General features: G+C 45.7%; 1 protein-coding gene and 1 long non-coding RNA gene across 2 annotated transcripts; one reads left to right on the top strand and one right to left on the bottom strand.

Annotated features, from left to right (window-relative positions):
• Positions 1-2,082: 2,082 nt before the first annotated feature.
• LOC121599417 (zinc finger protein Xfin-like) lies at positions 2,083-9,260 on the bottom strand. Its single transcript, XM_041927211.1, has 2 exons — positions 7,026-9,260; positions 2,083-3,106 (listed from the first exon to the last, which is right to left on the bottom strand). Exons 1-2 carry the CDS (start codon positions 8,980-8,982, stop codon positions 2,325-2,327), a joined length of 2,739 nt encoding a protein of 912 aa, XP_041783145.1. The 5' UTR covers positions 8,983-9,260; the 3' UTR covers positions 2,083-2,324.
• Positions 4,520-5,195, top strand: LOC121599421. Its single transcript, XR_006005673.1, has 3 exons — positions 4,520-4,578; positions 4,746-4,776; positions 4,883-5,195. It is a non-coding gene; the product is annotated as an uncharacterized LOC121599421 (long non-coding RNA).
• Positions 9,261-14,052: the final 4,792 nt, after the last annotated feature.

Genomic DNA, 14,052 nt, shown 5'->3' with positions numbered 1-14,052 from the left:
TCAACTGCAAAAATGAGCTTTTGTTGCCGCAACAAAAATATGCACAAGAACGGTAAAAAGCTCCAACATCTGAATATCATGGATATTTTGTTTAAGTAGTACTAAATAGGTAAATAAATCAATTAGAAACATGCATTTTAGCATTATTATCATAGCAATGGGTCACAACTGCGCCAAACAGCTGTTTATATATGCTTTTCGCGAACGTTAAATTTTGTCACTTCTTGTCAACTTTATTTCCTGACTACACCAGGCAAGGTGGATTTAAAAATATCAGGTGGTGGACTCTAGTGCATTTTGACAATTCGTCACTTGACGTAAGGTCCCCAGAATTCATACTTTATTTACATTTATTAAATTTGTTCATATAGTTTATCTACCCCATTTTTTCGATTAAATATTCTTTAAAAATATATTATGGACTTTGCGAGTTCTTATTTAACATTAAAACATGGTTTAAAGTGTGTTATTTTGTGTTATTCCGTGAATTTATTTTATAATTCATTGTGTTTTCAAAATTTTGATGATAAAAACTATGAAATCATGTTTTTTTTTTTAAATTTTTACATTAATTCCTCATTACCTACAAGCCGCATGGACAATTTACGTGAGATTAGAACTCTTACTCACATGATTTTAAATTTCGTGCATTAACAAATCATCAAATCTTTTGTTCGTATATCTCATTTTTTCGATAAAATCAATCGACACACAAAAAAGCACATAATAACAAAGAAATCTGTTCTATTTGCTAAGCTTTGTGTGCGGAAACCAATGGTTAACGGTTTTAAAATGACGTAAAGTCCCTCCACTATGGCGACCCCCCAAAGGCCCTTATCCCCCACCTGATATTTTTAATCCACCTTGACACCAGGTTACGAAATTTTGACAAAAGCTAAAAAAAAGTGACAAAAGCCAACGTTTTGAAAATTTTGTCAGCATTTTGTCACAGCCATGGCCTTACGCCTAATGAAATAAACACGATTTGTGTTTTTTATGTGCATGTTTATTTTAAACCTCTAAAAGCTCTTAAGCCGGTCTCATGGTACAGTCGTCAACTCGTACGACTTAACAACATGCCCGTCATGGGTTCAAGCCCCTAATAGACCGTGCCGCCATACGTAGGACTGACTATCCTGCTATGGGGGGAAATCAATAAGTCACTGAAAGCCAACCCCACAAGTGTGTTGGCAGGCCTTGACCGGCATCGGTTGTTGAGCCAAAGAAAAAAAAAAAAAAAAAAAAAAAAAAAAAAAAAAAAAAAAAAAGCTCTTGAATTTCACTTAGTTTACTAAAAAAAAATCACAATCACTTCACTCAATATTCCTCCCAAATAGCCAAAATTGCTTAAGCAGCCAATGTTGACATCGAATGAAAATGGGCTGAGAACATGAATGCTTTCATAAGTAAGCCATGGAAAATATTGACATCGAAATCAAATACGGACGTCACACGAGGCATAAACTCAAAAAGTTTACGCTTGATTTGTATGGGAGAGCGTAAACTTCCTGTCAAAAGATTATAGGGATTATGGCTGAAATTTAGTTTACGCCAAAGTTTACGCTTCGTGTGACGTCCGTAAAAGATGTTATTCATTCAATTGGAAAACCCTGTATGTTTTGAAAAAAAATCACCCAGTTTTTATCACCTGTATGTTTTTTTCCAATAGGAATATGATTTTTGAAATTTGCCATGATTTATAGTGTTTCTGATTATGACTCTGATAACCGTATTTTCAAATATCCTCCTCAGAACGCAATGGCACCTTTGTATTGAACTGTCATTTATCACCTGCACGGATAAACGGATACCCGGATAAACGGCGCTTCACTATAATTGGACTTTTTTTTCGTTTTTCTTTGATCACACTCAACGGAGAACTAAAACAAAGTCTTTTGCGCGTATAATGCATACATGTTTCATTTATTTCAGTAGAGCATTTTTACTTCTTAATTACTTAGGTTTAGGTTCCTACTAAACTGCATCAATTTAAACGCTCTATACACTCGATAAAATACTCTTTGGCTGGCCAAACAACATAGACAAGTGCGCTCTATGGTCGCTATCGCAGCTCATATTCCATTGTAGTTCGATGATTGGTTTCCAGTTTATTTGGTTAAGATTGTACAGACGGGTTTTTGTTTTCACCATTTAATTCCATCGTGCTTCGTACCTACCTGCGTATCTACCACAACCTTATCACTAAAAAAACCCCTTCCTATCTATGCTTAAAAGTCTTCGCCCCTATCCGCGGAGGGTGAAAACAAAGGAAGTAAGTTGTAGAATTCCCCTAGAAAAATAAAACACATCTATACCTTCCACGCTTAATCAAAGTTTGGCTCCAGCTTGATGATCGATATATCGTCGTTTATGAGTGCAGCGCCGTGGCCGTCTTTCGACTGTTCGGAATTATGCTTGAGATCGTTCGTGGTGGTACGACCACCACCGTCACCTCTTAACGACGAAGAGGACGGATACATGGCCAGGTCGGCTTGCTGCTGGTGCTGAAATAATCGGTCGGAATTGTATAGCTCGTCGTCCTCGCTCTCTTGCTGCTCCTGCTGATGCTCCTTCACCATGTGCCGTGCGAGCTGGTTCGGGTTGCTAAAGATTTGCGGACACTCGTTGCAGCGAATCAGCTGCACCTGCTGGTTGGGCTCTGGCTCTTCCGGCACCTTCCGGTGCCCTTTCAGATGCATATTCAGCTGCCTTAGCTCGAGAAATTTGGCCGAACAGATGCGGCACTTGAAGATGATTGAACCGTGGCTGCCGGGCTGGACACGCTGGGACGAGTGGATCAGCTGGTGGCGCAGCAGCGTACCGCGGTACCCGAAGCGGTAATGGCACACCTTGCAGCCGTACGGTTTGGATTTGTCGTGATTTTTACGCATGTGCATCGTTAGGTAGCAGTTGTAGGGGAACTTTTTATGGCAGAGGTCGCACTGGAACTGGGACGGTTCTTCAGTGGGCGTTGACGCGGTAGCACCGGATGCGGTCTGCCGCCGTTCAATGCCCCGCGGACTGTCATCTATCGGTATTAGGCCGCCAGTGCTGTGGCCGTCGTTGTCTAGCGATTCGTCGTGCTCTATTAGCTCAACGTCATCATCTAAAATTTGGAAAAATTGAACAATTAAAAAAGGAACATAAAATATATCATATGTGATATAATAGTCGCTCTTTTGTAGAGTAAAAGAGGAGTAAATTAATTTTGCAGTGCAAAATGGTAAAAAAACGTTACAAAAAATATGAAAAGAAATGAGAAAAACTATGAAATGAAAAGCTATACAAATATAAATTATAAAAATATTAAAATTAAATGAAAAAATGTACATAACAATCATAAAAAACCATGCTAATATAAATTATAAAAATATAATTAAAAAGCGAGTAAACAATTGTTACGAACTATAAACCTTTTAATTACATTATAACTAAACTGTAAAAACATGTTAGGGTCACAAACGAAATAAAAACAGAACAGAACAAAGCAACTTAACCATTAAGCTAGAACAAATAAACAAATAATAGACAACAAATAATAACTAATAAGTAATATCAATAAAAAATACATACATAACATAAATGTGAAAGCACAAAAACAATAAAACAATATATTAAAAAAAGAAAAAGAAATTAGACACACTGTGAAATGAAAAATGGTTAAAATAATTTATATAAATGGAAAAGTGTAAAAAAATTATAAAAAAGCAATAACGATTATAAAAATATAATAATCTCGAGTGAGCAGTTTCAGACACTCCACAGCAGTTCGGAGGCAGACCAAGGCCGCAAAGTGGTTGTAGTGCCAGATAAGTAAAAACGTAAGTAAGTAATCTTTTTTCTACATTAAACTATAAAAAGTACCTAAAGAAAAAATTAACAAAAGAACAGAATAGAACAAAAACTAACAATTTAACTATAACAAAAGGACAATCAATAGATAAAGAGGCAAAAATAAGTTTCATTACTTTGTTGAAATTAGCAAAAAACAAAATGAATTTACAAAAAATCTAACAAAAAATATGAAAATAAAAACATGATTTGCATTGAATCCATATAAGAAAATAAGGATAAAACACGGATATCAATACAAAGTTTGAAGACATGTAAAATATAAAATGTTATTATAAATTAATATAATGAAGCGTTCGACCAACTTCCATATAAAGTATGCAAATGTATTATAAATTTCAAACAAGTCAAATATGCACAAGAAGCATTAATTTTATAATAAGAAACTAAGCTTTAAATTTTAGCTCAATATGCGTAAACCTAAAAACATAAATACAAAAAACTAACTAAACTACCTAGACATTAATATTAAAACTATCACAAAAGAGAGAAGTAACAAAAAACAAATACGTTGCTTAATTAACAACGTTTAAAACAACAAAAGAAAACACACCACAACGAATACTAACGTACAGCCTACACCGGAAGTGCGACATAATGCATTAGCCCTCAATAAGAGTGGAGCAAAAATCAATACGAGAATAAACAACTAACGACGTGCATGAATGGCTATAGGAGCAGCAGTAGCAGCAGCAGCATCGGTCACATATTAAGTTGGGCAAAGAAGTACGAGAAAATAAAAGGATACCGAGCTATTTATTTACTTTGAACAATTTCCCATAACTCCCCTCTCCCTTTCTCTCTCTCTCTCTTTCTATCGTCCTGCCTCTTTTATCCGGGAAAAACCATTCCACAACGATCACCATCACAACGGAAAAATGTACCCCCTAAAGGAAACTGAACCGCGGGTCGAACGGTTGGAAGGTAGATTGGGATGCCCGAACCGAACGGGAGGGTGGTGGTGGTGGTGTGGTGATGGTGGTACGTAAAACAAAGCTACTAGCTATTTCTTCTCTTTTTTATGTTGTAGCAAAACACACGCTACAGGGCATGGCCGGAAGGAAGAGGGATGTGAAACCAGCGCACCAAACCCTCCGGAAGAGGGGTGAAACTACGACTGCATAAAACTGGTTTTAAGTTTCGGAGGAGAGTATGTAACCCGCCTCCAGCAATGCACAGAAGTAATAGGCAGGGAGGGGGAGTCACAAAAGGTTGGAAAACTTTATGGGAAGGAAAGTGTGTAAGAAAAGGTAGCGAGCCGATTAGCCAAAAGATAAATGAAAGCTATTCAATAGAAATAAAATACAATACAACGCCCTTTCCCCTAACAAAAAAAAAAAAAACAATATAAAAGAAAAGTTAATAAACGATATGTAACTAACACAAACGCATTAAGCAACGACGATATCGATTATTAATTGCGAACAAAGAGAATGGCGTTGTGTTCGATGCACTCGCCTAAGTGGTTGTAAAACCATTCGCTAAAGCTAATGAATAAAGTGGGAAAAATCGACACCACTACAGCAAGCACACACACACACACACCATCGATCGATCGAAAGTAGTACAAAGGCAAAGAAGAAGAGAAAAAAAACAGATTAAAACATAGACTGTTCAACAATACAATATGACAAATCGACAAAACCCGCACTGTCAACAGGAAATGCAAATAGCATAAAAAGAAACAAGAGAAAAACTGAGAAAAAAAAACCAGATAGAAGCAAATAAAAAGACACATACAAACACAAACACACTCACAAAATGGAATTTGTATCTATATAGTTTTGTTCTCTTTTGGTGAACTTGTGCAGGGAAGCACACACACCGAGCATGGCCTGCCCCGACGTTTGGTGGTGACGAGAGGTTTGTTGCTAGCGTTAGCAGAAGATAGCGAAGAATGTAATAGAAAACCCATCGGTCGCAACAAAAGCCAATCGCACCACACGACCACCACCATCACCCGGGGTGGAAGGCAATGACGATGACTCTCGTAATTTGAGACCGAAAATTGCACGAAAACGATTATGAGAATCTAATATAAGAAGGGAAAGCAAACAGCAAATGCAAGATGGCACAGCAATAAGTTAAAGAAATGGTTAAAAAGCAATACATTTTATCAGGTAACACAGAAAAAGATAGTGGCAACACTCCCTCTCACTCACAGTCGCGCGCTCTCTCTCTCTCTCTCTCTCTCTCTCTCTCTCTCTCTCTCTCTCTCTCTCTCTCTCTTTCTCTCTCTCTCTATTCCTTTAATGTCTTATCAATTTCGCTGGGTGGTGTTTGATGCTTGTTTTTTGCCCATTCAAGCGCCACCTCACTCACCCCTCTTAATATGAACATAAACTTATGTGCGCGTGTCTGCCTGTCTGCAAGAGACAAAGTGGTCTCGTGGACAAGTTCTACACACAGAAAAGGGAGGAGAGAGCGACAGAGCGTGTGTGTATGTTGTGCCCTGCTTTTAAGAATTGCATAAAAGTTGCTAAAATCTATCGATTTCAAAGGAATGTATCGGTTGCGGGGAGAAACAATATGGGAAAACGAGCTTGTTTCCGGAGATTGGGAAACAACATCTCTCTGTTAATACTTTTCCCAACAAATATATCATACACACACACACCACCTACAAAGACATGCAAGCAAAATGCGCGGGGAGGGAAAATATGATGATGATGACGATGATGAAATCTGTGTATCGAAAGGGTGGTTTGTGCTTATTTTTTGTTTTCTGTAAACTCAGCTTTATCGCAGTCGTAGGTTGGGCTTGAGCGGCCAACCACCTTTCACGAGGGGTAATGTAATTTTACCTCAAAACGTTTTTTAAGCCCGTCATTGTGTTGTGTGTGTGTGTGTCGAACTTATTTTTATACTAAAGCTAATGATAAATCGATAACATCAACACAAATTAGAAGCTTGATGGAACTAAAACTAGACAACCGAGAGCCGAGAAGCAAAAATGAGAGGATGAGCGAAAGGTTAAAAGGAAGCAAAGCAAAAAAAGGCTTAAATTGTGTTATATAAGATGAAAAGAAGAAAGGGAAAAACCGGGTACATAATAAAATGAAAATGCTGAAGCTAACAAGCGGAAACATGAGAACAGGAGAAAGAACAATTAAAGTTAAAAAGGAAGTGCATAAAATGTCGCCTACTCTACTACAAGTGCACAGTATGCATACCGGTTGGGTCGGGCAGTAGGCGTCGCTTTTTGTCCATTATCCGCTTCCCATCCAGTAGGCGCATTTTCATCCCGGGCAGGGCGGTCAACCGTGGCATCATCCGCGGCTGCGAATGTCCCCCCCCACCGGTCGGCGTGCCGGACTCACCCATCCTCGACGACACGATGCCAACCTGCAGCCGGGTGTGCTGCTCCTTCTGGTGCTTCTTCAGCGCTTCCCGCTCATCGAACTCGGTGTCGCACACCGGACACACGTACGCCATGTCGCTCGGCGGTGCCGGCGGCAGGGACAGCTTCCGCTTCAGCCCGCTCGGACCACCGGAGCCGCCGGGTGGACTGTTGTTGTTGATGCTCGTGCTGCTGTTGTTATTGTCCGTGCCGGATGCCGCTCCGCCTTGCGCCTTTGCCACCGGCACCAGCCCGAGCGCCACCGGATCGAGCACGCAGGACGGCTGATCGGTTTCCTCCGGCGAGAGGGGCGGCAGCGGTGGCACGCTCTGCTGCATCTGCTGCTGCAGCTCCTGCTTGACCAGCCGCTCGAGATCGAGCCGCCGTTCCTTCTCCTTCTCCGCCGCCAGCAGCTCGTGCATCTTCATGTGCGTGTTGAGGACGGTTTCGCGCGCAAACGTCGCCTTGCAGATGATGCACACGTACTCGCTGCGTTCGCGCTGCTCGTCCGGCCGCGCCCCGCCCGGCACCCGGTACACCTGGTGCGCCTTCTTCAGGTGCATCGTGAGGGCGCGCTTCGCCACGAACACCTCCTCGCAGCGGTCGCACGGGTACTCGCCCACCTCCGAGCTGCCCGGCGACACGCTCTTCTCGTCGTGCACCTTGGCGTGCTGCGTCAGCTGCGGCTTGGTGGCGAACCGGTACAGGCACACCTCACACTTGAACGGCCGATTGTGCACCACGTGCACGTTCCGGTGGCGCTTGAAGCGCACGGACGAGTTGAACACCTTCCGGCAGATCGGGCACGTGTACGTCATCTCGCCGGTGCTGTCGTTCTGCGCCTCGATCACGTCCTCCCGCTTGATCTGGCCGGCGCCGTGCGTCACGATCTTGTGCCGCACCAGGCGCAGGTGGCTGGTGAGCGTGCAGTAGCACACGTCGCACTTGAACGGTTTGGCCGGGTTGTGCTTTTGCGCGATGTGCATCCGGCACTGGCTCTTGTACGCAAAGTCCTGCTTGCACAGCCCGCACACGTGGTTGCCACTGTCCTCGTCCTGCTGGTAGTGCTCGTCCACGAACGCTTCCATCGGATCGGGCAGGTCGGCTTTCGACTCCTCCAGCAGGTTGGCGTCGTCTCCCTCCTCCTCCTCGCCCGGCTCGCGGCCCCCCTCCTCCGTCAGCAGGCTTACGTCGGGTTGAATGCTGAGCATGCTCATCTCCCCGCTCGCGTCGTACACCGCGCCCGGGACGTCCTCCTCTTCGGCCCTACCGCCCGGTCCGTACCCGTGCTCCTCGTACCCGTCGTCGGGCGTTTCTTCCTTCACACGGATCAAGCCGTCGTCCGCTGTCGGTGCATCCGCCGGCTGCAACACCTCGCCGGCCAGTGTCACCTTCCCGGTCGGTGGTTTCCGGGACGTTTCGGCGCGCAGCTGCTCGTCGCTGGCCAGCGTCGTCTCGTACAGATCGTACGCCGACAGCAGCTTCCACTGGCAGTTGCGGCAGATCTGTTCCGGCAAGCCCTGCACCGTTTCGCGCTGGTTCAGCGGCAAGCACACGGACAGCAGCATGGCGTACAGCGTCTTCTGGTCGTACTCCGGCACCGGACTGTGGATGGATATCATGCGCGGACGGGTGGAGAGACAGATCCGACACACTACCACCATCCTGCCACCGACGGCAGCGGCCGACCGTTGTGTGGCTTCGTTCGGTGCGGCCGCTGTCATCGGTTCACTTTTCGTCCCGTGTGGCGACGGTGCAGCGGGTGGTGGCGGCGGCGGCGGTTCCTCCATCCTTCGCCTGCTGCGGTGCCCTGGGGCCTTCCCGTAAACAACAACAACAAAGCAAAGCGAACACCTAACTCTACCACGGCAACACTGTTTTCGCTTTACTGTATGTGTGTGTGTGTGTTTGTATGTGCGCGGACTTGATAAGGTTGCAGAACACAGGAATGCGTCCAGCAAGTGTCGCTCCAGGGGATGTAATATGCAATCAGTGCATCAAGCGAACGAGCTCGGCACTGTTGTAGCTTCGCTGCCTGGATTCTGACAACTACAACAAAAGCGCATTTGACACTTGCTGTGCGCTCTGACAGCTACGCTGTGGCCGCATTTTGGAGCTCCACTGTCGATTATGACCGTTTGGTAACGGCACTCTATTCCACTGTGCCGGGCTGAATGTGTGTGTCGAGCCGTGATGGACGGGTTTTTGAGAATGTGCTCTGATTTCTCGCATTTTCGTTTGCCAGATCTTAATGATGCAAACAACACGAAAGTGCCTTATTGTATTGAATTCCTCTTATTTGTGTATTTTCATGATTTAATTCAACACTCGCCGCACGGCCGGAGCGATTCTACATAATTTGAACGCCATTTTCGAACGACAGAGCGAGCATGTTCGAATAATTAACCTTTTCGGTGTCAAGCAAAAATGTATCTTCATTTTTCAGACATGTAGAGCATACGCAAACATGCTCAACTTTGGACGTGTATAACTTTTAAATGCATGATTTAATTGCAATTCCATCGAAATTTGTGAAGATCCTACTCTTTGGTTCTGTTATGTGATCTTTGATTGATTTTTGGTTCACTTGGGCTGGGCTGGGTTTCTACGATTTTGGTTATGGTCAGAATCTTGCCGCATGCGGCAAGAAATTATTTATCTCAATTTTCTACCTTTATAACCTCTTTTTTATGTATCATTCCTTCTTGATAAGGATAATAATGATCTGAGGTGATTAAGCTTAAAAGACTGGAAAATCGAATATCCATAGAAAAAAACGAAAGCTCCCTAACTTCATCCCAAGTGCCACAAATCCTCTAAACGACCATTAAACGGGTTCTAAACGACTCAAGCTCTCTACCTAAATGGAATATAGAAAGACCTCGTTTAGCAGACGGTGAACGACTCATGCATTCTAAAAATAGCAAAAAGCAGGTGGCACCATCTGTTTGTGGGATACCCAACCAGTGGAGCTTCCTCGCTTGGAGGAGGGCTTTCTAATTTCTTCTGTACTGTTGTATGGTTTCGCATTGAAGTTATGCATCGCTAGAACTAGAACGGCGAGACGATTGTTAAATTACTAAACTCTAATATAAGCCACCAGCACTGAAGCAAGTGAGATTCGAGTAATTGTCGTTGGTGTTGATACCCACGTTCAATGCGAAACCATACAACAGTACAGCGGAGATGAGAAAGCTCTCCTCCAAGCTAGGAAGCTGGTTGGGTATCCCACTAACAGAGGGTGTCGCCAGCTTTTTTCTAATTTTAGCATGCACGAGTCGTTTGCCTTCTGCTAAACGAAGTATTTTTATATTCCGTTTAGGTTGATAGGTTGAGCCGTTTAGAATTTTTTTGGATTGATCCGACTCCGGTACCCCTCGGAGTTGCTCCGGACCGTTTTAGCGGGGGTGAGGGGTGGGGGAGGGGGGCAGTTCACGAGAAAAACTTCGGACTCATCGACTCCGAGTCCGGATCAGTCCGGTACAGTTAGGATCAGTCCGGATGAGTTCGGATGGGTCTGGAAGCATCCTAGTGAGACTGGTCGAGCCCGGGGGAGAAGTTTCAGTTGGTGGTATTTTAAAAAAGCAGTAAGGCTATGTTAATTTTGACTGAGTTTTTGGGAAGCATACGGTACAAAGAAAAAGGTTTTTAAATCTGACGTAAAAAAAGGTAAATATTATAACAAGAAGAAATTTTTTACACTGTATCGTACATATTCGATGCCTTACTTGAAAGTCAATGAACTCATCAAGAATTGTCTAAACGATAATGGACAGTCATTTTGGGAATTAGCAATTACAACGTCAACATAAACTACTCGCCCGAACTCGCACAGACTCTATCGGACTCGTTCTGATTCAGCCGAACTCACCCGGACTAATCCGGGTTACTCCTCCGGACTCATTCAAATTGATCCGGACTGATTCGGACTGATCCAGATTGATCCGGACTGATCCGCACTGACTCGGACTAATCCAGACTGATCCGAACTGATCCGGACCGATCCGGACTGATCCGGAGTCGGAGTCATATTTTGCGCACCGGAGTCAGAGTTGATCCATGACTCCGATCGGGATTATCCATCACTATCGTTTAGTGGATGTGTTGCACTTGGGAACCTGTCAAATGATAGCAAAATGAACAAAATAAATAAAATTAATTCAGATTTAAGTTTCTATTATTAGCCAAGTTCTGAGCACCCAGTTGAAAACATGCTTTTGTGCGCATTTTTGCCATAATTTTCTAAAATTGACTCATATCTAAACGTACCAACGTCTTTTTCAAACGCACGTTTAACCCCTCCATCCTTCCCGAACGGTTTGCTACTGTCATGTGCGCGTACGCGCCATACTTTCGTTACGCATCGCATTTGCCCAACCTGGCGCCCGTTCCGCGTACCCCTTTTGCGGGCTATCCCTTGCAAGCGAAAGCGGGACGGGAAGCGTAAAAAAGTGTAGCGGCGAAGAAAACTACGAGCAGGAAGTGGCGAAAAGTGCATCTTTAGCGCACACGGCTCACACACACACACTTACACGGGCACGGACGGGACATACAGGCGAAACCGAGTGAGAGAGAGAGAGAGAGAGAGAGAGAGAGAGAGAGAAAAAAAAAGGCGACGTCGAATCCCGTCGCCGCGACGATCGGCGGAGAAGAAGATTCAGTTCAGCACAAGTTTAGGGCGACATACCCGTTTTCCCGTGTGGTGGGTTTTTCTTGTTTGTTGTATTAATTCTCAATTCCGCTTGGCTAGTGTCGGCTTAGTTGGGTGGGCTTGCCGCGCGCGCAATTACCTCTTGCCGCGGATGCTGCGGGGGCCATTTTCTATCACCATCTAATTGAAGGTTACACGCGCGCTTGGAACAATAGTTTTCCGTGGTGTGTGTATGTGTGTGTGTGTGTGTGCGCGCCTCGGTCATTTGCGGTGTTCGCACCCCCCGCGCTCGCGCTCTCCTTTCACCGCGGGGGAACGGTTGGTCGGTCCGTTTCTTCTTCCCGTATGGACGACACATAAGTGCGTGCGCGAGTGTGCATGCGTGTGCGAGTGTGTGTGTGTGTGTGCTCGCGTACTGTCGCGCTTTTAAACGGGGAAACGAAAAGAGGACAGTGAGCTGCCGCTGGGAATAAAGGTAAGGGTGAGGAGGGGGAGGGGAAGGCAGTGGGAGCCGCGAGACAAAAAGGGACGGCTCAGCGAACGCTGGCGAAGAGGAGCAGGAGCAGGAGGAGGAGGAAGAAGAAGGCGAAGAAGGCGAAGCAGACCGACACATAGCGAGCGAGCGCCATCACAACCACACGTTGTGTGTGGGTTCTAGGTGTGTGGCAGCGAAGGAGTGTGTGCGCAAGAAGAAGAAAGGGGCAGTGTGTTAAATCGAGCAACTAAAGCTCACACAGCCAGTAGCAGTCGCGGCAGGAGCAGCAGCAGCAGCAGCAGCAGTAAAGCGAAAACCGCGAGCGCTTCCCCGTCATTTTTTTTTTGGGTGTATGTGCGAGAGCCGCCCGTGGTGTGGTTCCATGGCGTTGTAGCGAAATCGGTCAAGCCTCCGTCTCACAGTGGCCATCCCCCATTACCCCCATTTCCTTATTCCCCTTTTCGCGTTTTGTAGTGGTGGTTGGTGGACGGGGCCAGTCGGTGTGTGTGTGTGTGTGTGTAATTGTTTCTTCCAGCAGGGTTGAGCGGAGCGGGGGGGAAGAAGAAAGAAAGGAAAAAAAGTACAGGAGTGTGATTGCGCTTTTCGCCACCAGCCACAGTCTCCTTCTTCTCCTTCTTCTTCCCTCTCCACCACCAGCACCACCAGTCCCCGTCCATTCCAATGTGTGAATTCCTTGCACTCCCGGACGGACGGGAAGGTGTGTGCGTGCGTGCGTACGCGCCCGCGAGTGTGTGTGTGTGTGTGGGTAGGTTTGTGTGAAAGTTCTAAAAAAATGCGTATTCTGTAGGACCAGCTTTGCCGACGGCGCTATTATCCCCCTTGCAAGAAGAACACACAAGCCCAGCGACGAGAGGGCGCAACCAGCGCCGACGACACCTCGAGCTGAGTGAGCCAGAGCGAGAGAGAAAGAGTGAGAAAGTGTGAGTGTGAGTGCGAAGAAGACAAGCGCGACGGTGAGTGCGACAGAACGGGGAGCGAGAGAGAGTGTGTGCGAGTAAAAGAGAGAGAGCGATGCGTTGCAATAATACACGGGTGCGGATCAAGATGGAAGATTGTTTGTGCAATTGAAGCACCACACACCACCAACAGCAGCAGCAGCAGCAGCAGCAGCAGCAGCAGCAGCCGTTTACCCGTGTGTGCATGTGTGCGTACACGAGTGTCGCTGCGCGTGTGTGTGTGCGCGTGTTGCGGTGCGTTTGACATCGAACAAAAAAAAAGTGCATCGAAAAATCGCAGCAGCATCTTCACATTTCACTGAAAACGCAGCAGCAGCACCTCTTCCCCCAGTGTGTGTGTGTGTGTTTGCGGGTGGTTTTTGGTGGTGGGAAGGGAGTGTGTGTGTGTGCGTGTGAAAATAAAGGTGGAAAAGTGTGGTGTTTCGGTGGTCGGAAAACGTCGGAAAAGAGACGGCCCGCGGGTGTGAAAAACGCTCTCGCTCGCGGAAACGACCGTACCTTGTTCAGGGGGGGGGGAGGCCTCGTATGTGCACACGCACAGCCCGCGAGCCGCCGCCATCATTGCGCCCACCCTTCTCAAGCAAAAAAGGGCCACATACCGTGTGTGTGTGTGTGTGTGTGCGCGCGAGTGTAATTGTGTGTCGCGAAGTGTGTGCTAGCGGTAGCAGCAGCAGCAGTTGGAATCGGCGGCATATGGCAGCCATCAATCCGCCGTATTGATTGTACGCACAGGATAATCACACATACACACACAGAC

The sequence above is a fragment of the Anopheles merus genome, chromosome 3L, assembly GCF_017562075.2.
Source record: "Anopheles merus strain MAF chromosome 3L, AmerM5.1, whole genome shotgun sequence".
Lineage (NCBI taxonomy): Eukaryota > Metazoa > Arthropoda > Insecta > Diptera > Culicidae > Anopheles > Anopheles merus.
The sequence above is the reverse complement of the archived record's forward strand: the minus strand, read 5'-3'. Positions and strand labels throughout refer to the sequence as shown.